This window comes from Monodelphis domestica, chromosome 5 (assembly GCF_027887165.1).
Source record: "Monodelphis domestica isolate mMonDom1 chromosome 5, mMonDom1.pri, whole genome shotgun sequence".
Lineage (NCBI taxonomy): Eukaryota > Metazoa > Chordata > Mammalia > Didelphimorphia > Didelphidae > Monodelphis > Monodelphis domestica.
The window spans coordinates 192,403,961-192,428,799 of NC_077231.1; the positions used below are offsets into that span (position 1 = coordinate 192,403,961).

At 35.5% G+C, this 24,839-nt stretch overlaps 1 protein-coding gene across 10 annotated transcripts in view; it reads right to left on the reverse strand.

Moving 5' to 3' along the window:
• The window catches only part of CADPS2 (calcium dependent secretion activator 2), a 758,482-nt gene that overhangs the window by 183,126 nt on the left and 550,517 nt on the right, over positions 1–24,839 (reverse strand). For all 10 annotated transcript variants that reach the window (XM_056799641.1, XM_007504220.2, XM_056799643.1 and 7 more), the window contains exons 12-13: positions 7,397–7,533; positions 1,846–2,033 (exon numbers count right to left, since the gene is read on the reverse strand). In XM_056799641.1, coding sequence (XP_056655619.1) covers positions 1,846–2,033; positions 7,397–7,533 — 325 coding nt within the window. The remainder of the gene's footprint in view (positions 1–1,845; positions 2,034–7,396; positions 7,534–24,839) is intronic.

The window sequence follows — 24,839 nt, forward strand, 5'->3', positions numbered from 1 at the left end:
GAAAGCCCATGTGAATGTTAGGTGCTTCAGAGGTGCATGTGGTAAGAATACTTTTACATATAAGAAAGGCTAGCAAAAGGCAGAAAACCTATATGGCTGAACATTGAAATCTAGGCTGACACTCTTCTCATTGCCATGCTATAGCCTAGCCCTATAATATCTCTATTTCTCATATAATTTATAAAGCCCTTAACTGCACAGAATTTTTGAGTGAACACTGACAAAGCAATAAATAGCATTAATTTCAGCCTTTCTTTAATTTCCAGACTAAATTGAGTTGTTGCATTTCCCCTGCAAATAAAATACCTTTGTGCATGTGTATGTGTATGTGTGTTTCTGTGTGTTTCATGAAAACGCCTCTAAATTAACTCTGTTCATGGGCCTAATCTATGCTTCTATCTTCATTGCCTCAAAAATGAATTCAAAATATGCACATGCACACAGCTATGTATATAGATATGTACATATATATTACATATATATAAAATATAAGTGTATGAATAAAATAAACACCACAGTGTAGTAGAGTGGAAAAGGGCATACTGGTGCTGGGATCAGAGGTCTTAGGTTCGAATTCAGACTTCATTGCTTCTATCTATATGACTTGGGGCACCCAAATCTCTTAGCTTTTTAGAACATCTGTTTCCTCATCTGTGAAATAGGGGTGGTGTGGATGTGGAATGGATTAGGTGGGTTTTAAGATTCCTTTTTTGGTTATAGACACTGGAGGAGAAGGGGAAGAGACTAGAGACAGGGAGATCATCAGGAAAGCTACTTCAATAATCAAGGAAAATGAGGATTATTACAAGTAGAGAGAGAGATTGTTGGAATAGGACACCCAAGACTGACAAGCCTTGGCAGCTGATTGGAGATAAAGGTTGAGAGAAAAAAAATGAATCGTGTATATTTCCTGGTTTGACACCTGTTTGATTTCCTATTTAAAAAATCATGTTAATATCACCTAATACTTCTTTGACGTTTAGCAAAATGGGTGAAAACCTGACACCATTCTTTTTTTTCTTTGACAATCTGACAGAACTTTTATTTTTAAAAAAATTTTTAACTGAAAAATTGGATTTCATGAGTTCATTTAGAATATTTTTTCATGGTTACATGATTCATATTCTTTCCCTCCCCTCCTCCCCTCCCCACCCCCCAAGAGCTGACATGCAATTCCACTGGGGAAAACCTGACACCATTCTGAGACCAGTTGAGCATGAGGCTACTCTGGGTTAGAGTGTATGTCCCTGAAGTAGAAGGTAGAAGGGGTTTTCCTACTGAGTCAGAGGAAGGAGACACACAAAGGAGAACAGAGTTCCCTCGGTCTAAAGCAATAGATTGAAAGATGGTCTTACTTGTGCTCCTTGTATGCTTCTTCTCTTCCTTCCAAACAGTCAGAATTTTCTCCAAGGTAGAGATATAAACACAGACACATGCACACACACAGACACATACACACACACAGACACACACAGACACCCACACACACACACACACCATGAACATTTACTAAGAGTTTACTATATTTCTGAGGGTACAAAGAAAAGGCAAAAAACAGTTCCTGCCTTCAAAGAGCTTATGTTCTGCAGACATTACATAATGTCTCCAAGCAGGCATACAAATAATTCTACATATACATGCAAATTGCTTTAATTTAAAAATGACTTAAAGACAGCCCATAGCAACCCCCAAACAACCCACTTAAAATCAGAAAAGTCAATGAGCAACTTTGCAAAGGAATTGCTTTCTGTTTAAAATGTCACTAGCCGACAATGGAAAAGTCATTTTTCCCTCTGTGGAAGAACTCAAAGAATTCACTGAATGAACGCTTTCAAGTTGCAGTACCTGTTACCATGCACGTGAGATGCGCAGAAGGCAAAGCTGTAATGGAGCAGGGTTGGGTCAATGACAGCACCACTTTCTGAATGTTCCATCAGTTCTGTAAGGTAGCAGAGATGTCTATGACAGCCTCTCACTCCATAACGAGCACAGTACTCATCTAATACAAAGACTTGGCCAGGGCTAAACCAACCCTGTGAGAGAAAAAATTAAAAAAGGATTACCATCTAGTTTCCTGTCATGCTCTCATTTAGCTTTGTTGTAGCGCTTATTTTGTTGATGCTCTCTTTTGATGATCATTTTCAACCCAGAGATTTAATTCTGCAATAAACTTTGGAAATGTCTTCGAACAGCTGGCCTGATGGCAGTTCTACTTATTATGATGAATTTTGTCATTGTGTTCCTCCAGGACCCAGAATTAGCAGATTGCATGTGTTAAACCTTTTGTACTATTAGTTTGAAACCAAAATGATTATGCATTTTAAAAGAGGATCTCCTTATATAAAATATTTTTTAAAGCTTTACCTTTTCTCTTAGAATGAATAAAGGCAGAAGAGTGGTAAGGGTTTGGCCATGGGGGTTAAGTGATTTTCCCAGGGTCACATAGCTAGGAAATGTCCGAGGACAATTCTGAACCCAGGACCTTCTGTCTCTAGCCATGGCTCTTTATCCACTGAGCCATTTCACTGTCTCTTCAAGAAAAATTTAAAAAGATAATGCTAAACGTTATATATATATATATATATATATATATATATATATATATATAATTGGAATACTAATGGAGGACTAGTCAGATTAGAATTAAAGAGCAGTGTCAAGAAGCTTCCTCAGTGGTATAAATTAAAATTTGAATTCCCTAAGGAAACAGTGAAGGAATTTTCCACCTTCATTTTTTTTTCTAATTTCTCTTCCAAAAATTCTCTAGTTTTATAGTTCCTCCAAAATTAGAAAGTATTTATCATAAAATATTTACCTATTTTACTGGAAGAGACAATGTGTAAATACAAAAGCAGAGACACAATGAATGCCAGTCAGGGTGGGAAGGATCAGACTTTCCTTTATAGTGAAGAAGGCATTTGAGCTGCATCTTAAAGGAAGTGAGGGATTCTGCAAGACTGAAGGGAGGAGGAAGTACTTTCCAAGCATGGGGGTTGGTCAGTGCAAAGGCAGAGATGGGAGATGGAATGCCATTTGTGAGGAATAGGGAAGTGTGGTTAAACTAGAGTGCATGAAAAAGGGAGTGAGTGATGTATAATGACCCTGGATCCAAGCAGAAGTATTTAAATGCAACCTAGAAATAAGAGAGGGCTGCTGGATTTGACTAAAGAGAAGAGTGGCACCATGAGATCTATGTTCACTTTGGCAGCTGAGTGGAGGATGGATTGTAACTGGGAGAAATCTGAGGCTTGGGTGAAGACAGTGATGAAGCCAGTGCCACTGTTTAGAAAAGAGATGATGACAGCCTGGTTAAAAGCAGAGCAGGAATTTGAAGAGGCAAATGACTTGACATAAAAAAGAAGAACATTAAGATGGTAAAGAGAAAAGATGGAGGAAAAAGAAACAATGCAGAACACTGAATTTTGGAACGCAGAGCAACTTTAGAGAAAAGAGAAGTGAAAGAAGAAGATAGAAATAAGGGATGAGATGCGAAGAAAGGAGAAAAGGGACAGAAGAAAAAAATGAAGTGGTACAGAAAGACAGAAACAAGAATAAGGAAAAATTAGTTTCTTTGTTTGCCTTTATAAGTACACTTGGCATCTCACTCTAACCTTGTGTTCATATTCATGCCATAAAGCAGCTTGATTGCAATAAAAATAAAAATAATAATTCTATCTCATTAAAAAAAGTTCATTTCATACCTAAGCAACTAAACCTACTTGAATATGGTTCAAAAAGTATCTCCTTATAAGGAAACTCACTTTAGAGCAAATAGCATCTTTCCCTCTCCCTCTCCCCTAACAAACTATTTCTATGCATGGATATGCAGTGTTATCTTTTGGCCTTTGCCTACAGAAGTCCAAACTGGAGACTGGGAAGATGAGATGGGAAATCTTCTGATGGCAGGTATTTCTTTTCCCAACTTCCACCAAACGTTGTTGGCCTTGAGCTTGACCTGGCAGTGGGGAATATGAGAAAGGAAGACTACCAGCAGTGGTGCATCCCTATCCTTGGAAGGGATAAGGGACCCTTGGAAGTCATCTCAAAGGAAAGAGCTAAGGAAGTGATTCAGAGTGATTCATGTTAGACTAAAGAAGAGAATGGAACAAATAATTCCTGGAATATTTTGGTTGAGAATCAGGACCCTGAAAATTTGGCTGACCTATGCATTGCTAATTCTCTCCTTTTTAACTCCAAGGAAAGTGAGTTTCCCCAGTGGTAGTCAATTTGTTCAATGGCTCTTTCTAGCTGTTTCCAATGGATATCTGGGGCTTTGGGAGCTTTGTTCCTTTCCTTTAAAAGTTAGTTCATTTTCACTTCTAATTTTAAAATGTAGTTAAAATGTTGGCCAACATAAAACCACGCTATTTGCAAATTTTACATATTACTCAGAACCAGAAATAACACAAAGTAGGAAGGGATTAGAAAAGGAAAACTGTTCAATCATACATTGTGGCTAGTTTTCTTGACTTGTCAATATGATAAAGTCCTTTAATATGTGAATAATAGCTTAGGCATTTCTAGATATTTGAGGGCTTAGCTATTTAAAGAGAGAGGTGATTTCCTAGGAAAATGAGAATTCTGTCACAGATTCTTTCACTAGAAATCTGTCACTAGAACAAAAAGTTCTAGCAAATTGAAATGGGACAGCAGCTATATATTAAGTAGGCATAACAAATTAACATGCTCGAGTTTTAGAGACTTCATATAATTTTAAAAAGCCAGTCATTCAGGGTGGTAAAGAAATATTGAGGCAAAGAAATTCACATTTCAAAATTTAAAGGAAGAAAATCAACTATTGCTGTTAATAGGACAGTTTTTTGAAAACAATGGTCTGGCCATAAAGTTACAAATAGTTTAAATGTCTAATAGAGTCTTTGGTATTTATCCATTCACTCTTTATTTCTGTCTACCCCATAGTGTTGCATGACACAAGTAAATTTCTCTGCTTTGCTCCCTCCTTCTTTAGATTAAAGCCTTACTTTCAGTCTGTCAACAATCATTTATCAAGCATTATCAAGCATTTGCTCTGTTCTAGAGACTGCAATAGGTACTCTGGATACAAAGAAGGCAAAAACAATTCCTGCCTTTCAAGAGCTCATAGTATAATTCAAAAAAAATTTACATATAAGTTTACAAAAGGAGAAAACTGGAGGTAGTCTCAGAGCTAAGGCATTAGCATGAAGGGAGCCCTGAAAAAGTGGAATGACTTGTCACACACAAAGTGGTAGAATATAGAGATTAGGTCCTTTGGCACTGCTCCCCTGCTTTCTTTCTATTTTTTTTTTCCTCACTAACTACATTATGGACGATATCTATCTTATCTCATTGAACATGCAGAAAAGCTACCATTGTGTCAAAAAACCTATACATGTGTTATTATTTATTAATTTTCTGTGGTCATTTTTATATTTATATACACAGTATTTAAATAAGCTATGTACATTATCATCAACCTACCTAGACAAATCTTAAAAGAGATCAGACTGCGTCTAGAGAAAATTAGGCAGCCAATCTAGAAGAACTAGTTCATTAAGCATCTTCCTTTATTTCTTTTAATTTGTAATATCTGGAAGCAGATTATGGTTTTTAGTGGTATTTAGTAGATAGTAGATTGTATTTTTTAATGAGATGGAATTCAAATTTTGTATCAGGAGGAATGAACCTAGCATATTTGACTATGGGCAAAGCTGAAGCATGTGAGCACATTTCAACTGTAAATCTCAAATCATGGCAAAAAAATGGAATTAAGGATGAATAAATAATGAACATATAGAATGTAAGACTAGAAAGAGGGAGGAAAGGAAACACAAGTTATTTTCTAAGTCCAAAATTGGTATTACTCCACCAAGTTTGTCCCAGCACTTTGAATACTTGTCCTTCCATTAATTTGTTCATTTAAGAGGTTTGAGTAGATATGAGATAACTGAAAGGTTTCATGTTAGAAATCATCTTTGAAAGGTCCGAGTAGCCTCTAAATTTTAACAGTGAGGGTTATTTTGTTTTTGAACTCTCTGAATGGTGCTATTCCTCCTCCCTTCTCCCCTCATACCCCCCGATGTGGAATGGGTTGTTATAGTTAACATATGTAGAGAATGAATGTTTTGGTTGTAGTAAGTGATCATGGAAGCTATGGTTGACAAAACCCAAAAGATAACTTAATGAAGCTAATGTGATTACATGAGTGAAGCATTTTGATCATTCATCAAACTGTTGTCTTATAAAGTGCTACATTTTACCATGCAGATCCTCCTCCTCTACCCCCCCAAAAAAGTTTAGTTCAAACAGAGTATTTAAAAAACCCTTCTGGTATATAGATGCGTTCTAAATGCCCTAAAATATGGCTCTATGAAATAAACATCTGAGCCTCTGGGTCACTAAAAAATTAAATTATTTAGGGAAAAATGAACTTTTTTATACTGAAGTCATTATCTGAAACAGATGCTCCAAACTACAAAAATTTTTTTAAAAAATATGCTATTACTTTAATTTGAAACAAAGTAATACCTAAATCATTCAGAAATTTTAGTTGTTTTGAAGAATTTTCCCTCTAATTTTGGTAAGGGCTGACAAGACAATAAATATCCACTTTGGCAACAATAAGAGACTCAAATCCTAGAGAACAAATATAGCTCATCCATTTGACAAAGGTTCTTCAATTATCGAAGAAATGTAGAACAATGCCAATAATAAATGATCAAGCAGTTTTCAAATGTTAAAAAACTTGATTTCATATAAAATTATTCTTCTTATTCCAGTTTTTCTTGTCTCTAAAAACAACACATTTTAAATGACAAATTAATCTTATTTTAAATAATTCTTTAAAAAAGGTAATTTAAGTGGCTTTCTCTAATAGCTCATGAAGGATACCTGCAAATGAAATTAACCTTGACTTCTTGACTTGGCTGAACATAAGTGCAGTAATCCTATCTACCTTTTATCTTTTCTTCCTGGGACTATTTGTTTCATTGCCTTCATTCCCTTCCCATGTGAAACAATAGGGGGAATTACAAGATATATAGCAAAATGTCTAACATCTGTTGAGTTGAAGTTGTACCTTAAAATGCCTGTACAGGTGTTAGTAAATCCTACCACTGAGGTTTCTTTCTTTATTAAAGCCGTCTGTTTTTATTCAGACCTCTCTAGAGGAGCTGATAAACTACAGAGCAGAGTCCGTCTGTGTCTATTCTCTTCACTATTGAGTGGCACAGCGGTAGTCTTCAAGTGTATAATTTTCAAATTGGAAGCCAATCGATTGGAATCCTTTATCCCATCTTCAAGCACAGTTATAAAATGAGTTGGGAATAAAAGACCACTTCATAAAAACTACTTCTCACTTTTTCATTTTTTTTTATTCCAACCTATACAGAAACTAAGTAGACAAATCTGTACTCACCAAACAAGAATAGGAATCGTTCAGTCTATGATCCAAAGTCTGTCTCTGAAGTAATCTAAAGAGGGAGGCATGGTCAAACTTGCAGGGATTAGCAGAAATAAATTCATCCATACCATGTTTCTGAGAACGATCTGCATCTGTAAATTTGGAGAAACACACATGTATATGTGCATAAATACATAAATACATATATATACATATATAAATTGTTAAATGGGTAAGAGAGTATATAATAATTACAGTATAAGTAGAGAAGACTAATGAGGAATGCTGCAATCTACCAACAATGCAGAAGAATAACAGAAATTATAATCATCTTGTTTCTACTACTTTTTTCCTTCTCATTAAAATTATTAATCAAAAGATGGTAAGAAAATACAATTATTCATCTTTTTTCTTTCTCCCCAAATTCCTAAATAAATCTAACAGATAAATGCAAACTATTTGGAATGAGGAAGCTCATTTTTATAAAGAAGCTACTTCCAATGTTGAGAACACTATTCCCACCCCCAAACCCCATTCTAGAAAGAATTAATGGATTTGGCTTTGGCTTCTGCTAAAGAATATGACAAGATATCTGAGGACCATGCATAATAATACATTAAAAAAACAGCAATCATAGCTAGAAGCTTACTTTCCAAATGGCAAACTGGGGCAGAAATGAACACACAAGGCTTAGCTGGATCATTTCCAACCTTCTTTTTGAATGGAGCTTTTAATGGGACAAATCTTAATGCAGAAATGGCAGTGACCGCTCTCAAGCTTCAAGCAAAAAGTCTTGAACAAGGGAGCAGCATTTTTGTGCAAATATGTAGACAAAGCACAGCTTCCCAAATGGCACTTCAATCAAAGGTCCAAATTTATTGTTCTTTACAGATTGCATCTTTCAACGCCTCTAGACCCTGCGGGTTTATCAAAAGACAAGCTTTTATGATTGCTTTTGTTAATGGTATGTTTTGTCAAAATCTTCAATGTGAGTTATCTACTAAGTATGGACAGAAAAAGCCATATGATGTCCAAGACCATTGGTTGTATATTAGCACATTTGCTCTGTTAGACACCATGGTCCATATTGGGGCACACAATCAGTTATCAACATAAAAATGGACTTCTTACAATGGCAATGTTCAAACTCTTTTGTTCCTTTAAATTCACATAAAGGCCTTTTTTATGTTTGTTCCAAGAAAAGTACAGTGCTAAATGTGTTCTAGATGCAATTTTGAAAATAGGCAATAGCATAAACCAAAATTTTCTAAAGAAAAGGAGACAAAAGTTTATTGATTAAACTCAATTATAGAGTCAGGTTCATAACAAAACTCAATATTGATCTGTGGGCATGATGCTAACATAATCAGTCACATTTAGAAATTTAGCCCCAGATCATATTGATCCATGTCAAGTTCAACTTTCAGCTGTATTTGTGGATGGGAGAACTATTTAATTCAAGCTGAAGGATCTACACTGCTGCATCTTGAAAAGATACAAATACAAATTCATATCACTTCGCTTTGCACTGTCAAAGCAAGAATCACATTCAGGGTGACAGATATCACCAAGGTGGATGTAACAAAGAGGCAATATGACAGTTCAGTGATGGCTTAAAGGTATGGGGCTATCACCCAGGAAAACTATCATATGTATTTCTTAGTACTGTATTGAATAATAATAAGGAACAAGCTTTTAAGATATTAATATTAGGTGGGCAACATAGGGATAGTTTGCTTCTATTGGACTGATATAATGAAACAACTTGCCATCATTTGACATTCATAATAGTTTGATATCCATTTAAAATACATAAATATAGGAGAAAATGTACAATATATAATTTTGACTTGGGATTTTTATGTCAAGATGAAATAATGTATGTGACAGTGCTGTGAAAATAGAATGTGCAGTGAGATGGACAGAATTATTTTACTAAATCTGAATTACAACACAAATTTATTTTATACTTTAAAGAAATTCTACATGGATCTTTTATGTTTCTTAATACAATTTACCTTAGTGAGTAAAAACTATATCTTTTCAATTTTGTTTCTTTGTGAAATTAAACAATTTCTCCCTCAAAGCATCTGCTGAATACAATCATCATGTCCTTTAAAGATAAAGATTTTTAACCAAAACTATTTTATCTCTCTTAAGATTATCACGTGCAATGATCTTTTTTGGGAAAAAGACTTCATAACTTACTTTTAGTGATGTAAGACAAAATATTTCTTTTAATGGAAAAGGTAGCTAGAGTCAATTTCTTTTGATAAAATCTTATTTTATATTGATTTGTACTGCAGAATTGGAGATAGTCATATCAAAATTTTTGTTTTAAAAATTTTAAACATGCATTTAAAATGTACCATATATCCAAAATTATGAGAAAAAAGAAATGATCATTTTTTTCTGAAAAAATCAAAAGAGTACTTCAATACTTTAAAGGATTAATGGTTTTGTTTGACTGGGTAGTTTCTCTGCCAACATAGACTGCAGTTTCTCCATGTCATCTCAACAGTTTATCAAGATTGGTAATCCAGGAAAAAACAAAACAAAACACCACCATTAGCTTGAGGCCAGCTTCTAGTGATGAATCTTTTTGCACCATGCTAGTCTCCTGCTTGGATAGAGTTCATTTCTAGGTCTGTATTTCAAGCCTTTCCAGGTTGATGGGACCTAACAGAATTGGTACTGAATTAGCACTGCCTGTCACCTAGAGCCACTGTCATGCCAAGAAGAGGGCTTTATCAAAGAATTAAAAATAATACTGAAAAAAGTTGGCAAATACAAACAGATGTAAGCCTGACCAAAACAAAACCAAAAAAGTCTCAATAGCAATGGCATTCCCTTGGGAACTAAATGAACATGGAAGAGAAATGAGTTCTACGGATTTCTCAGATACTTAAAATGCTTTAGAGACAAAGAAATTCTATTTCTTATAAGGCTAGATGTGATCTGTGGTTTACAAATAAGTATTATTATAATATTCTTTCTTTATAAAGTTTTTTATAGGTCAGAAATGGATATTTCCTAATCTGATTTTCATAAGCCAATGAATAATTAGTTTATGGAAACACATCTGAAAAAATGAAATAATGTCTGTTCTTCAATGAATAAAGAGGAACAGACATTATTACTTCAATTTTTCAGATGAGGAAAATGAAATTAAAAAAAAATTGTGGCTTATGTAAGGTCACACTGTTCAGAAGTAGAATAGCCATGTCTCAAAACGTAGTTCTTCTGGCTTCATATCTAGTATACTTTCCAGTGTAATAGTTGCCCTACTATCATGTTCCTAATACTCTTGATTTTGTGTAGTTTATTTAATGATGAATTTTAAAACAGATATCTAGAATGTTAAAGGAGGTTGAGTTGCTTCTCCTTACATACACATTATTATATGTTCCTACTGTTAACTAGGTTTCCAATATTCACTAACAAAATTATTTAATTTTTAAGATTTCCTTAAGAGCAGACATTGGTAGAGAGGCAACATTTAACAATGACATTCCTGATCCAACACCAAGAGAAAGTGAACTCCATTAAAACCCTCATATAGGGGATACAGGATGGATCATAGGCTGTACCATGACAATAAAGATCATCTTACACATTTCTCTGCTTATTTTTACCTATACTACGACCAAATCCAAGGTAGAAGCATTGCTTTAGATTTAATCATTGTTCATTCATTCAATGACAATTTATTTAGCCTCTGCCATGTTTCAAACTGTGAACCACTGGGTTCAAGACTGCCCTTAAGAATTTCAGTCTATGGGAGAAACAATACATATATATTTAGATAAGTACAAACTATATACAAAGTAAATATTGACATTTAACATGCATCTATTTATTAAGCACTTACTAATGTTTATCTTCATTAAGCTACAAAATTTAGTCAAAATATCATGGAAGTTTTAGGACAATAGAGGGATAATCCCCCAAATCAAGCTATACTGATTTTTTTCCAGTTTGTTTTTTTTCCTATTTATTTAACCCAAGTACAAAAGTTAAATAAAATACTAACTCAGGTTGCCTGAATCTAACATTAAACACTGAAAATCCTCAGACTTACCAATGAAAAAAAGACAGTGCATTTTAAAATTTTGTTTTACAGGGACAAGTCTATATGGTCATGATAATTACACAGCATTTACTTTTACTTTGTTCTTGCAATCTACATTGCTATGGTTGCATCTAGTTTTCTCTTGGCTTTATTCTGCATCAGTATATATTAGTCTCATATTTCTCTAAATTTCTGATATTTGTCATTACATTCCAGTAATGTTCCATTATGTTTCTGAAACATAGTTTGTTTAGCAATTGTCCAATTCATAGGCATCAAACTTTGTTTCTAGTTATTTGTGTAAGTGGGATTGCCTTGCACATGCCTGGATTACCGAACATGGAATTAGTGCCCTGCACTGCCAGATTGCTCTGCCTCCTGTGTGAAAGTAGCCTCCATTGATTGTCTGTGTACCTGGCCTGTTTACTCTTTCTTGCTGTTTTCCAGAGGGCAAATATCACATTTCATTCACAGAATGGTCAATGGTGAGGGGGAAGAAACTATTTTGCAGTCAACAAACCAGGGAGGGAAGACCCAGAAACCAGGTTCCCTCAGACTCAGGCTCAAGAGAGTTTTGGACTTGGAACTTGGAACAGTGCTCTATTGGAACTGAGCTAAGCTATGAACCAAGTTAATCCTTTTTCCTTCCCCAGAGATGAAGGTATTATAAAAAAAGAGATTAAGCTTCATATGTTGCAAAAGTAAGTTAGTATATTTGTTATACAATTTGAAATAAACATTCCCTCATAAAAGCTAATCTGACTGTTAGTGGTTAAATGGCACTGGAACAAAGGGTTCAATCTAAAATTGGGAGAAAAACTGCTGGAAGTTAGAGGCTTTCACATGGGAATTTAGATACCCTACATTCCTTATGGGCATTAAAGGATCTTGAGGAAGGGGTGAAATGCAAAATACTTGCCTTCAGGTAATAGAGGCCAGGAGAGTCACTTATGTTTGCTACCACAAAAAAGTACTGCTATGAATATTTTGCTATATAAAATATTTCCTTTTCCTCCCTTTACCTCGGCAGGGTATATGCCTAGCAATGGAATCCCTGACTCAAAAGATGTGGACATTTTATTCAATTTTTCCTAATATAAAATGGTGTGTTAATTACCATTGGATAGTAAAATTTTTGCTATATTTTTTTTTTCATTTTGTGACAGCAATGGTTTCATGTATATGTATGATTCTAACATCAAAGTAACTCAAATCTCACCTCAATTGGGTAAAGCTAGATTGGACTGGGTTTTCCACCTTTAGTTAGTTCTCTTATCAATTGAATACTGGATTTTTGTTATTCTTGTTTGCATACACATGTTTAATTGTTCTCTTTTGTTGTGGTTTAAATTCTCTGATTTTTAAGAATGGATATTATTCCAGGGAAAAATGACTATTATTGAAGGTATCAGAAAAGACACTACCTCATGGAAAGGGTACCTCCCCTATCTCAACTCCTCTGATCTAGTCCCTCTCTTATTGATCTAATTTTTTTTCTTTTTTCTACATTTCTTTAGAAATCTCCTTCCCAGTGTCTCTCCTATCTCATTTCTCCAGTTACCAGTTGCCACCAGAGAATCCAACTCCCCTGTCTCTTAGGAAAAGTAGACTTTTCAGGCACCAAATCTGCCAAACTCCATCCAGCTGTCCCTAGTTTTTTGGTCATCTTTCTAAAAATGTTTCATTTTTTAAATTATTGAATGTTCATTTTTTTCTCCTGTATAGTTAAGCTCAGATTTATAAAATGGGTTACCCTGAGTTGCATTTTGTGTACCAAAGTGCTCTTTGGACCACGTGATTCAATTCCTTCCTCTTTTTTTCTAGGAGGGGTGGAATAATTCTGCATTATTTGAACTTTGCATTTGAAGGTTTTTTTTTTTCTGATGGCTTACAGAAATTGTTTCTGAATTGAACAGTTAAATTTAACTACTATGTTTCTTGGCATTTGCAGCTTTGGGTTTTCTTTTACAGATAATCTGTGAATCCTTTCAACTGGAATTCCATTTTCTATGGTTAGAACTTTGGAGAAGTTATTTTCTATTTCTTCTTTTATCATGATGTTAAAGATTTCTTCTCTTGTGCTCTTTTCAGAGACAGATGATTTTTACATTGTCTCTGTGTATCCTATCTTAGGGTTTATTAGTTTTGCTTGTATAGTGAATATATTTTATGTTAATGTTGTTCTTTTTTTCTTATTTTTCCTTCCATCCTGTATATTTACATTCCAAATCTATTGTTCTCTCTTTGGTTTCTTTGGTGAGGTTTTTCTATTTTGTTTGTTTTGGTGAGGTTCAAGTTGTTCTATTCTGCTCAATATTTTTATTGTGCAGGATATAAATTCTGTACTCAGAATTCTCATTTCTCTATTAAAATCACTCAGGAACATTATACTGTTATTCAATTTTTCCATAAGTGTTACATCATTTCCCTTTATCTAATAGTATTTATTAATAGCTGCCTAATTTTTTTTTGCTAGATCTGGAGGTCATATCTTCTATTATTATTGTTTTCCCTATTGATTTGCTTGTTTATTTTTCAAGGTCTTTGAGGGTTTTTTCTTCTTGGAATCTTTAGTACTTTCAGTCTTCTCTAACCCCTTATTTTTTTCTTTATCACTCACTTTTGACTCCTTCTCCTCTGATTATGGTCTCAATCTCCTTCCATACTGGGCAATTAATTTCCCTAGGTCCCTGCCCCACTTGACTTTTGGGTGGTCAGAACTAGAAGTTATCCTCAGGCTTGGGGGAGCATTACATGGCTCTCCCAAAACAACAGTGTCCTGTCTGGTGACCTGTCTCACTCCTCCATTCCTTAGTTTTCTGGTTTGTTGCCGCCAGTTCAAAGGCAGCTTTTCCTAGCACTGATACTGGTGTTTCTGAGTTGCCAATTCTGTCAGAATTTTGCTACTTAAGAGACATGGCAGAGCTAATTGCTGAGGCCTGAGGAAAATTCTATAGCCTGGAGCTAGGTCTCTACATTACTGGTGGCCTTGAATCTGCTAGTGAAGCCTTGCTGCCAATAGACTGAAGTTTGAGGAGGGGTGCTGAATGATCTCAGGATCAGTTTCTTGTTTCTTCTTAATATTTCTGAGAAGTTTCTGAAGTGAATTTTGCTACTTTTTACATTAGCTTGTGAAAAACTTTTGTTAAAAAACTTTCATTTAAAATTCATTCACTTTTTAAAAATACTGGGCTTTTGAAAAAACACCTTATTTTGTATTCTGGGTGGGGTGTGGAAACAATTGAAGCTTCTTTATCTTTGGCACAAAGTTTCTATTTTGGAGATGCTTTTTAGGTCATGGGGATAAGAGAAAATGTTTCTCTGATGACTCAGAACTTAATATCTTCTTCAAATATTTTTATTTCTCTGGATTTTTTTTTTGCTTGCTTTTCTTCATAGCATATTACTGATACAATATATTATCATTTACAAACATTTTAAGCATTTTTCCTGATATCTATAAATCTCTTTTGAATCTATGGGATTAGGTTTATAGTTTATTCATCTCCTTTGGACTTTTTGTCTTTCAGACTTTTTCTTATATTTCTAGTCCTTCCTCTCTGGTTTCCATCTTCATTATTCAGTCCTCTCCTTCCACTGCTTTGAAATACTGTCCCTCATACAGAAAACCAAGTTTGGGCTCCCTTGGCTTCCTTGGCTTGCAAGGCATAAGATTCAAAATAGTTTTATGTCCAGACCAACTATTTCTTTAGGCATAGAGGTTCCTTCTCTCCTTTTGGTCTAGCCTTCAATTGCTACAGACTTGGCAACATATCTCTTTCTTTAGAATCTGTTGGTTTGGTGAGTTATGTAGAAAACAACTTTACCAACCCATGATTCTAATTCTTGTCTGTGAATTTAAATAAACATATTATGACTTTTATTTTTCAAAAGTGAGTGAATTTTAAATGAAAGTTTATGAACAAACTTTTTCACTGGTTAACTGGTAAAAAAATAATGAAGTTCACTTCAGAAATGTCTATGTTAAAAAGAAACAATAAAAACAATTCACAGATACAGTCTGGAACAATGACTCACAAATCTGTCAAAAACTATGCTGATTAACCTGTGGACTAACCACAAATGAAGGCCACTGTAACTGAAGACACTGGTGGTGTTTCCTTGGTAACCATGAGATGCAATCTTTCAGTTTCTTTAGGTACAATTGTCAGCCAGTTAAGGGAATGGAAGTAATAGTGGTTAAATAAATTCCAATAAAAGAAAAAAATTTAATGATTTGTCTACAAATTATGGAAATTTTAAAGAGTCTGGTAAGAGAATCAGGTAAGTGAAATTTTTCACAAGTAAAGTGGTAAAAACTCTTCTAACCACTGCTGTGTACTTAAAAATGTTTACTAGCCTTTTTGAAAGCTACCCATTTTAAGAAGTGGCTCCTCATTCCTGCATTTGTTCCTTTACTTGTAGCTCTGTTTCCCTATCCCTTGAGCTATCACATGAAAACTGCAAGGGGTGGATTAGTCTACAGTAGGGAATTCATAGGTTTTATTCTTCTGTAATATATTTTGTTGGGAATTAATAATTCTGGCAGGTCACCTAGATCTCCCCCCTCCCCCCTTCACCCCATCCTTGAGAATGGATTATGGTTTAATTGGTGAATTAGAGGAATCTGTGAGAGTGTCCCCCAAAGCCATACTTTGTCTCCTGGCTCAGGCTTCACCTCTCACGTGTGTTTGAGTGACTCAGCATACGTTGCTTGTAGCTACACAGGTTCTCCTTGTACCAATTCGTGCCATACAGTGCAAAGGTGTATGAGACTAAGTTCTCTGTCATATCTACATACATTTATTCAGTGCTTGGCAAAGGTACTCACACTTAGAGCAACACTTCAAAGGATCTGTGGGTATACCCAGATCTACTAGGAGGCACAATAGATAGACAGAATATGAAAACCTGAGTGTGAATCCTGTGAATAATGATATACTTATTCCCTTTGTGATTTGAGTCAAGTCACTGAACCCTTCAGCCTCAGTTTTCTTATCTATAAAATGGGGATAATAATAAGATCATTGTGATGATCACATAGAAGAATATATGGGTATTACCTGTGGATAGAATGTCTATACTCACTGTAGCAGCACTCGTCTCTCACACTAGGGGGGTAGAAAGCTACTCAATACCTGCTCTAGTTTGATCACTTCAGTCTGTCCTCTCAATAGCAGATTGAGGTTCCCAGAAAAGGACCACTACCATGTGATTACACTTAAATTCTTCCAGGGTCCCAGAGGTAACTCAGCTATAGGCAGGCATATTCTCCTTATTTACTTCTTGAGCTCTTAAGCCCCAACCCGTGTACTCTCATTCACACAAACAGAACACTCATCATGATTGTACTTTTAGGTCTTAAACATAATCATTTACTTAGCAATAAGACAAAAAAAGAAATAAAAATAACACCACAAATACCCATATATTAAAATAAGCCCAGGAATACTTAAAAAAATCACAACTGACACACCAATCTGGATCTCAGTAACTGTGGAAGAGAATACTGAAACCTGAACAGGAAGCACATGGGGGAGTAAAACTCAAATATTAAAGAAAGAGTAACTGTAGCCCTGATGTCATCACTCCATTCAGGAATACTGCCACCATACACAGAAAGCTGATTCTCTGATAACTGCTTGCATGCTGGTCTTCTTAAATGCCCTCCTAGCAGGCAATTTTACTTTCCTTCTATTTTTAAACTGATGAAGCATTTATAAAATCTTTCAACTTACAATCACTCTTAAAAAAAAAAAAACACTGGAAAGAATGCTATCTCTGAATTAGATAGCAGTTCCTTTTGAATAGTCAAGTGACTGCAAAATTCATCAGAATGGCTCTTTCTAGGCAAGACAGTCCAGCTCAAACCAGCTATTCACTGTATCGCCCAAATAGAGTGCAGCAAAGACAATTGAGATAAATATAGGTAAAAGTGGCCATGGTCAAGGCAAACCAGCCCAATCCGTTCTTCTCTCACCAGTATTCTTCATTGTACAATTTGATCTCAGCATCTTCTTTCTATACAACAAAGCTTAAAAAAACAAAACAAAACATTTCTTTCCCTGGTCTTTCTCTCTCAACTGCAAGAGACAGCAAAAAGGCAGACATTTCTAAAAATTTTCTTCTCTTAAGCTCTGGGTGGCACTGGAACTGAGTGGCTATCTTCCAATGATCTTTAGTCATTCAGCCAATCAGGAACTAGCGGCCCAAATCACCTCAGTTGACACTTTCTGCTGTTTTTAAAAAATCTTTTAAAAACAAATCCTAAAAAGCTGATTTTCAATCTCCCACTTAATCTTTCCTTTTCTGACATGGTCTTCAAAATGATCTTTACTCTGCTTCAGCCACCCCCTTCTTGATGGCTTAAATCAGAGCCTCATGGTACTATGATGACTCATTGTTCACTTAAATTGCCATACCTCAGAGATATTGTGGATTTTGTTCTACAACACTACAATAAATTGTTAATATATGTTTTTGTTTTCCCAGTGCATATGAAAGTTATGTTTATACTACACCGTTGTCTATTAAGTGTGCTATAGTATTATGTCTAAAAAAGCTCAATGCACATACTTTTGTTTAAAAATATTTTATTGCTAAAACCTGTTAGCCATCACCAGCACCTTCAGCAAGGTGTAATCTTTTTGCCTCAATGTTAGTTGTTGCTGACTGCTCTGGGTGCTGGTTGCTGAAGGATGGCCTTATGAATTTCTTAAAATAAGACAACATTGAAGTTTGCTACATTGGTTGATTCTTCCTTTCAAGAAAGAATTATTTATAGCATGTGATGCTGTTTGATAGCATTTTACTCACAGGAGAACTTTCAAAATTGGAGTCAATTTTCTCAAACCCTGCAGAAATTATATCAACTAAGTGTATGTAATATTTATAAATATTTGTTATGTCTCAGGGAATAGAGAGACCAGGGGAGAAGGAGAGAGGTAGAGTGGAGCAGTAAGAAAATACACAACATTTAAAGATTGTTTGCCATCTTAAATGAGAGTGCGCTGCCCCATGCCCCAAAATAAATTACAATAGCCATATCAATGATCACTGATTACAGGTCACCATAACAGATAACATAATGATTAACAATTCTGAAAGACTGCAAAAATTACCAAAATGTGATACAGAGACATGATGTAAATACATCTGTTGGAAAAAGGGAGTTGAAAGGCTTGCTCAATGCACAGTTGTCACAAACCTTCAATTTGTATACAAAAATAAAAATGGGCTCTCTGAGAAATTCAACAAAGCAAAGCACAATAAAATGAGGTATGCATATAATGCTGAAACTCACAAAACTTTCCTTTATCAACAGTCCTTATTCACTCATCTTTCAGGTTCCAAAGAGATGAATTTTTTTATTGTTCTACTTCTTGAATTTTACCATCAAGCCTTAAAATTTACATGTAAATAAGATGAGAGTCCATAATGCTCTCTGAGGCTACAACCACTGATCAGCTCTCAAGACAATCTTCCTTTGTATTCTGTATTTTCAAAAAGTAATTTTTCTCATATCCACATTTTCAGTTTTTAATTAATAAAAGATCTCAGCTTCTTTAAACAACAAAACTGTTTACATAAAATAAAACTAGACTATATCACAAGATGTGAGCCTTTATATCTCTGCCACAGTTAATTTTCTGATGAAAACTACTCACATCCCATCTGAAAACTTTCTTTGTGCATCTTCCTTAACAATTTTTAATTCACTAATGGAATCTCTGTCCCAAAGTCCACTGGCACGAGATTCTTTCCTTACTGGTACAGACGAATGTCTTTCCCCACAGGAAAAGCTGAGGGGAGTTGTTGAGTGGAGAGAAAGAACCTGCCTTCACAAGATCCCTTCCAGACTTTTCAATCATTCCTCTCTGTGTCTTACTCAGGGTTCTTCTGGCTTTCAGCTTTGAGAGAGAAGATGGAAGAGGTCAGCCTCACTTCAGATTGCTGACAGAACACACTCTGGGAAGGTGTAGGAGGAGCTAGCAGTCCCTATCAGGTCTCTGTTGCCAGCTTGACAGACTAGAGGCTGAAGGGAGGATTTTCCTCTTAGGTGAGATTTGGGATATTCTCTCTTTGATGAGCTGCATTTTTTCACTCTCAATGGGAGTGCTCATTCACTCTGTATTCTATGGCATATAGTCTCCCATGTGCACCTTCTCTGATTTCTATTTGGTTGATTTGAATAAATGGGTTTCTTTGCTATTTGCTATGTGTGTTCATTGTATTTGGTGGAAAGGGTCAAGTCTGAAATACAGAGCTTGAGGTTCCCCCTTTCCCTAAAATGAGAAATCAAACAGAAGCTACATTGAACTTGATTATATCCTGTAGACTAACATTATTTAAAGGAACAGATACATTTCTAGCCCAATACACCCACCCCCTCTCTGAGGATAGCAGAGTTGTAGTCTCTCCTGGCAAGAATTAGTTTCCCCGGTGAAGGGTTGATCAAGAAGAGGCTAACATGTCTCTCTTGCCTCCCTTTGGGCCACACAAAAGCCCTTTTCTCTCTCCTTGTGAACCTCATGGAATCCCCTCTTGCTACAGGTCAGGGTTCTTTCCTTACATATTGGGACTCACACACATCATTGAGGTTTGTAATGTTTTAGGGCTTGATGCAATCAATAAAATATCACTCCCTGCCCCAAACATATGAATTTCAGTAACCTGACCATATTAAAGAATTCCTCTTTGGTTTGGACTCTGATGGGCATCATCCAGGATGATTACAAAAACTTTTGGCAAGCATATATCTATGTGTCTTAAATTGTGCTTGATAGAATAATCATGAACTTTCTAAATGAATTTTTTCTCTGTCTTATCTTTTAAGGAATCTTTTATAATAATAGGACCACAGATTTAGAACTAGAAGGGAAATAAGAGACATCCAGTAAAACCTCCTCATTTTAGAGATGAAGAAACTGGGGCTTAAATAGATTAATTGATTGTTCCAAGGTCAAATAGTTAAGTCTATAAAAGAGGTAGGATTTGAATCTGTCTCTCTCAAAATATAATATTCTTTCCACTATATTATTTTCCTTTCACCTTAACATATAAATTAGAGGCCAACTCAGTGGAGGAAGACTTAGCAGGGGATATTTTGTTGTACAGAAAATACAAAGCTTTTGTATCATAAACCAAATATAATCATAATTAGATTCTGATTTCCCTGTACCTGTAGAGTCAATTATGAATTAATATCTCATTTGCATTGTTTACCAAAAGTTTGCCTACTCCCTTCTAAATCTTCATCAAGAATACCCTCATATAGGCATAGATAGCCTTTTTATAGGCATAGACAGTCTACAATTTTTTTCAATTATTATATCTCTTTTTCAGTACTGCCCTAGAATATATTCATATTTTTGTGAAAAATTAACAAATATTTGCTGAATTATACCAAATTCACATTACAGAAGCTCAAAGGAAGACTCTACTAGAAATTAAGACCTAGGGGAGATGATTAAAGAAACTGATGCAGCATCAACTGAGCTATAAGTAAATAGTGAACAGGGAATGAAAAGAGATAAAAGAAGATTATATGTAATGGCAAACATCAAGAAGATCACATTTACTACAAGCTCTTTAATATCCAAATTCTAGAGACTTTGGTTTGAAATAGATTTGTAGTAGCACCCTCATCTTCCTAAGCTGGAACTCCAATGTTTAGCTTTCTTGAAAGACTGGATTAGATCAAGCAGGTATCTGCTGTCTGAGGAAATTGGGGCCTGAAAAGGACTTCCCAGCTCTTTTGTGGCTCTAGTCAAAATGTGTCTGTCCTACAAGTGATTGAACAAGATTTGTCACTGTAATTTGAAAAAATCAGCTTGTCTGTTGCAACGTCCAGTTCCACTCTATTGCCTGTCAGAGTCTAGTGAATAGGCTGAAATCAAACCTTTAAGTATTTGGTACAGAAGGACATCCCATAATGGCTCAGTGAGTCTGTTGACTCTTCTAATGCATTTGTTTTGTATTATCTGACCACATCTTCATTATGCTATTCTCTAGAACCTCAAAAGGGTTCTCCCTGCCAAGGATGTTAGAATAAATATAGGTGAAGGAAGAAGAATAAAGAAAAAATTAAGATAATTCCATGTAAAAGTCTCCTGCAATTTAGCAAAAAAGTATTAACAAAATTTAAAAATTAGCCAAAAATATAAAAGAAAAAAAATTAAAATTCTGCTAGTGTTTGCATAGGAGTTAGGGTGTCTTTTCTTCATGGAGTTATCTAAAGGTTTAAGTTTTACATAATTATTTAAGTCCTAGAGAGAAGGGAGTTAACACGATCTCTAAAGGTATTTCTATTTTGTATGGGGAGTTGATTCTTTAAGATCAATTTATGTGAGCTAGTTATGAATGGCTTATGGACTACTAGGACATTGTCCTAAGGAATTTATTTTGCTCTGAATTATTCTGTCAACTAGGTCAGTTTTTTTCTTCTAAATTGATTTTTCTTCTCTCATGCTTCTATGCAAAGAATACAGCACTGAAGTAGTATCTTGTTCTTGTGAAGGTACTTTGTCTATTCATTGAAAGACTGAGTGGGAGAAAGTGCATTGGAGAGGAAAAGGAACCAATTTCTTTTCTAAAGAGTATCACCACCAAATCATTACCTCAATCACAGAATAAAATCCTTAAAACACTAGGAAAAGAGTATACAGCAGTGTTTGATCAAGAGATTATACAAAAATCTATTATTCCTGACTTTTAGTGTGCTATTTGTATTTTCTTTCTGGCAGCCAAAAAAAGTGTCCATCTATCACATGTGGAGACATTAATGTGTATGTCCCTAAGGACTTCATGCCCTCCCAGGCTAGAAATTAAATCTATCATACATCTCTCTTTTTTCTCTTTCCTTTTCTGTTAATCTCTCAAGTGGTCATTCATGATATGACTCCTAGGATTCCAACACCATCAAAACAGGACCTGAATTGTGACTGGCTCTGACTAGCCTTTGATACTATTAATAGATGAAACTGCCTTTATTTGACCTCAGATGGTATACTTTTCCTGGACCAATTGCAATTCCTTTTCCCTTACCACTACTATTCTATCCAGCTTATGGGTATCAAATGCGTTGCTTTACAAAATCAAGGTCAAAGTATTTCTGAGGTTAGCTGATGACTTCCTATTTAGGAGCTCCTCATCAGCTAAAATTTACTGAGTATACTTCCGGGTAAACATAGCAGCAGTCTAGACACAGGACTCTTCCTCTCCTCAGCAACTACCAATATAGACTACCTCAAAAGACCAAAAAACCGCCAACAAATTCATATGAAGGGACTCTACAGTAGGACACAGCATTGAAGGCATGTGGGATTTGGGCATTTCCACTCTATAAGGGGGTTAAAAAGTTCCCACCAAAATGTGAGCTAATCTACCTTCCCCCACCCACCTACAGAGACAGAGTCAGAGCCAGCATGCTAGAATCAGTGAGTGAGCGAGGGGCACATCTAGAGTGAGTGAGGGGCACCCCGACATCCTTGGAAGCTGACTAAGACCACCAAAGACCTACCCCTGGGAGCAGCTAGACTTGAAACCCCAGCAGGCAGAAGAGCGCAGACCGTGGGTACTTGCTGGAAGATAGCACAGAGAAGGGCAGCAAACAGCAGAGGCTGCAGATATTCAAGAGGTGGTCTCAGGCAAAATCCTTGCTCCTTAGCTCCATACACAGAGAGCCTGACCATCTCACTCAGATTTCTGACTGAAAACAGAAGGAAAAACCACCACAGTGATGGCAAATAGTGTCCAGGAACAATAACTTCCCAATGCCAAGAAAAACAAGGAGAAGGGGTTTTACCCTGGATAATTTTTATGGAGGAAAAACCCAGGCTACAGAGGAAATAGAAGAGAAAGTACAAATAAATGCATCAAAACCTTCCAAGAAATGGAAATTGTCCACAAACTCTTGAAGAATTTAAATTGGAGCTTATCAAAAAGATGGAAGCCGTCTGACAAGAAAAGTGGGAAACAGTTCAAAGAGAAAATAACAGCTTAAAGGACAAGAACTCCTAATTGGAGAAATGGCTGGAAGCCACGAAAAGCAGTATAGACCAAACTGAAAAGGAAAAACCAGTCTTTAAAGACCAGAATTAGGCAATTAGAAGACAATGATCTTGCAAAACAGCAAGAATTAATAAAGCAAAGCCAAAAGTCTGAAAAATAGAGGAAAACATAAAATATGTCACTGAGAAGATGACAGATCAGGAAAACAGATCACAGAGAGACATTTTGAGAATCATTGGTCTACCCAATAAGCCAGAAATGAACAGAAATATTGACATTATACTACAAGAAATTATCCAAGAAAAATGCCCTCATGTTCCTGAACAAGGGGGAAAAATAGACATTGAAAGAGTTCATAGAACACTCTCTTTATGAAATCCTCAAAAGACAACTCCCAGGAATGTAATTGCAAATTCAAGAGCTTCCAAGGTAAGGAGAAAATTCAACAAGAAGCCATAAAGAGACAATTCAGATACCAAGGAACACCAATCAGGATTATACAAGATCTGGCAGCTTCCACACTAAAGGACCGCAAGGCTTGGAATATGATATTCAAAAAGGAAAGAGAATTGGGACTTAAACCAAGGATCATCGATCCATTAAAACTTACTATATGCTTCAGGGGGAAAGTATGGGCATTTAACAAAATAGAAGATTTCCAAGTATTTATAAAGAAAATACCAGAACTAAGTGGAAAGTTTGATATCCAAACGCAAAGATCAAGAGCAACATGAAAAGGTAAATAAGAAAGAGAGGGAAAGGGGAAAACGTTTTTTTACTCACACTTTCTTCTTTAAGGGTTTCAATAAGATCAAAATATTTCTATTAATATATGTGGAAAATATTATTATAAGAATCATTCACAGAAAGTGATTGGGGTAATAAGTGCTATAAGATGATATGCAAAAAAATAAAAAGGGAGGAGGGAATTGAAGATGGCACCAAGAGATACATGAAGAAATAAAATAAATAGGATAATCTTTATCACACAAAGATATGCATGGGAAGGGGAGGGGAAGAATACTTTTATGAGAAGGAGAGGAAGAGAGTGCTAATAGGTAATACTTAAACCTTACTCTCAGTGGAATCAATTCTGAGAGGGAAGAGCATCTAGATCCATTGGGGTATTGAATTCCACCTTACCCTACAGGGAAAGTGAGAAGAGAAAACTAAGGGGAGATGGGGGGCAGGGAGTACAAAAAGGGAGGAGGGAATGTTACAGACCCTAAAAAATAAGAAGGAAACAAAAAGGGAGGGGCCAGAAAGGGAAGAATATTAAGGGTGGGGATTAGAGGGATTGATTAATAAACAAACCACTGGTTTAAAAGGATATAACAAAAGAAGAAAGGACAGAACAAGAAGAGGATATCAAAA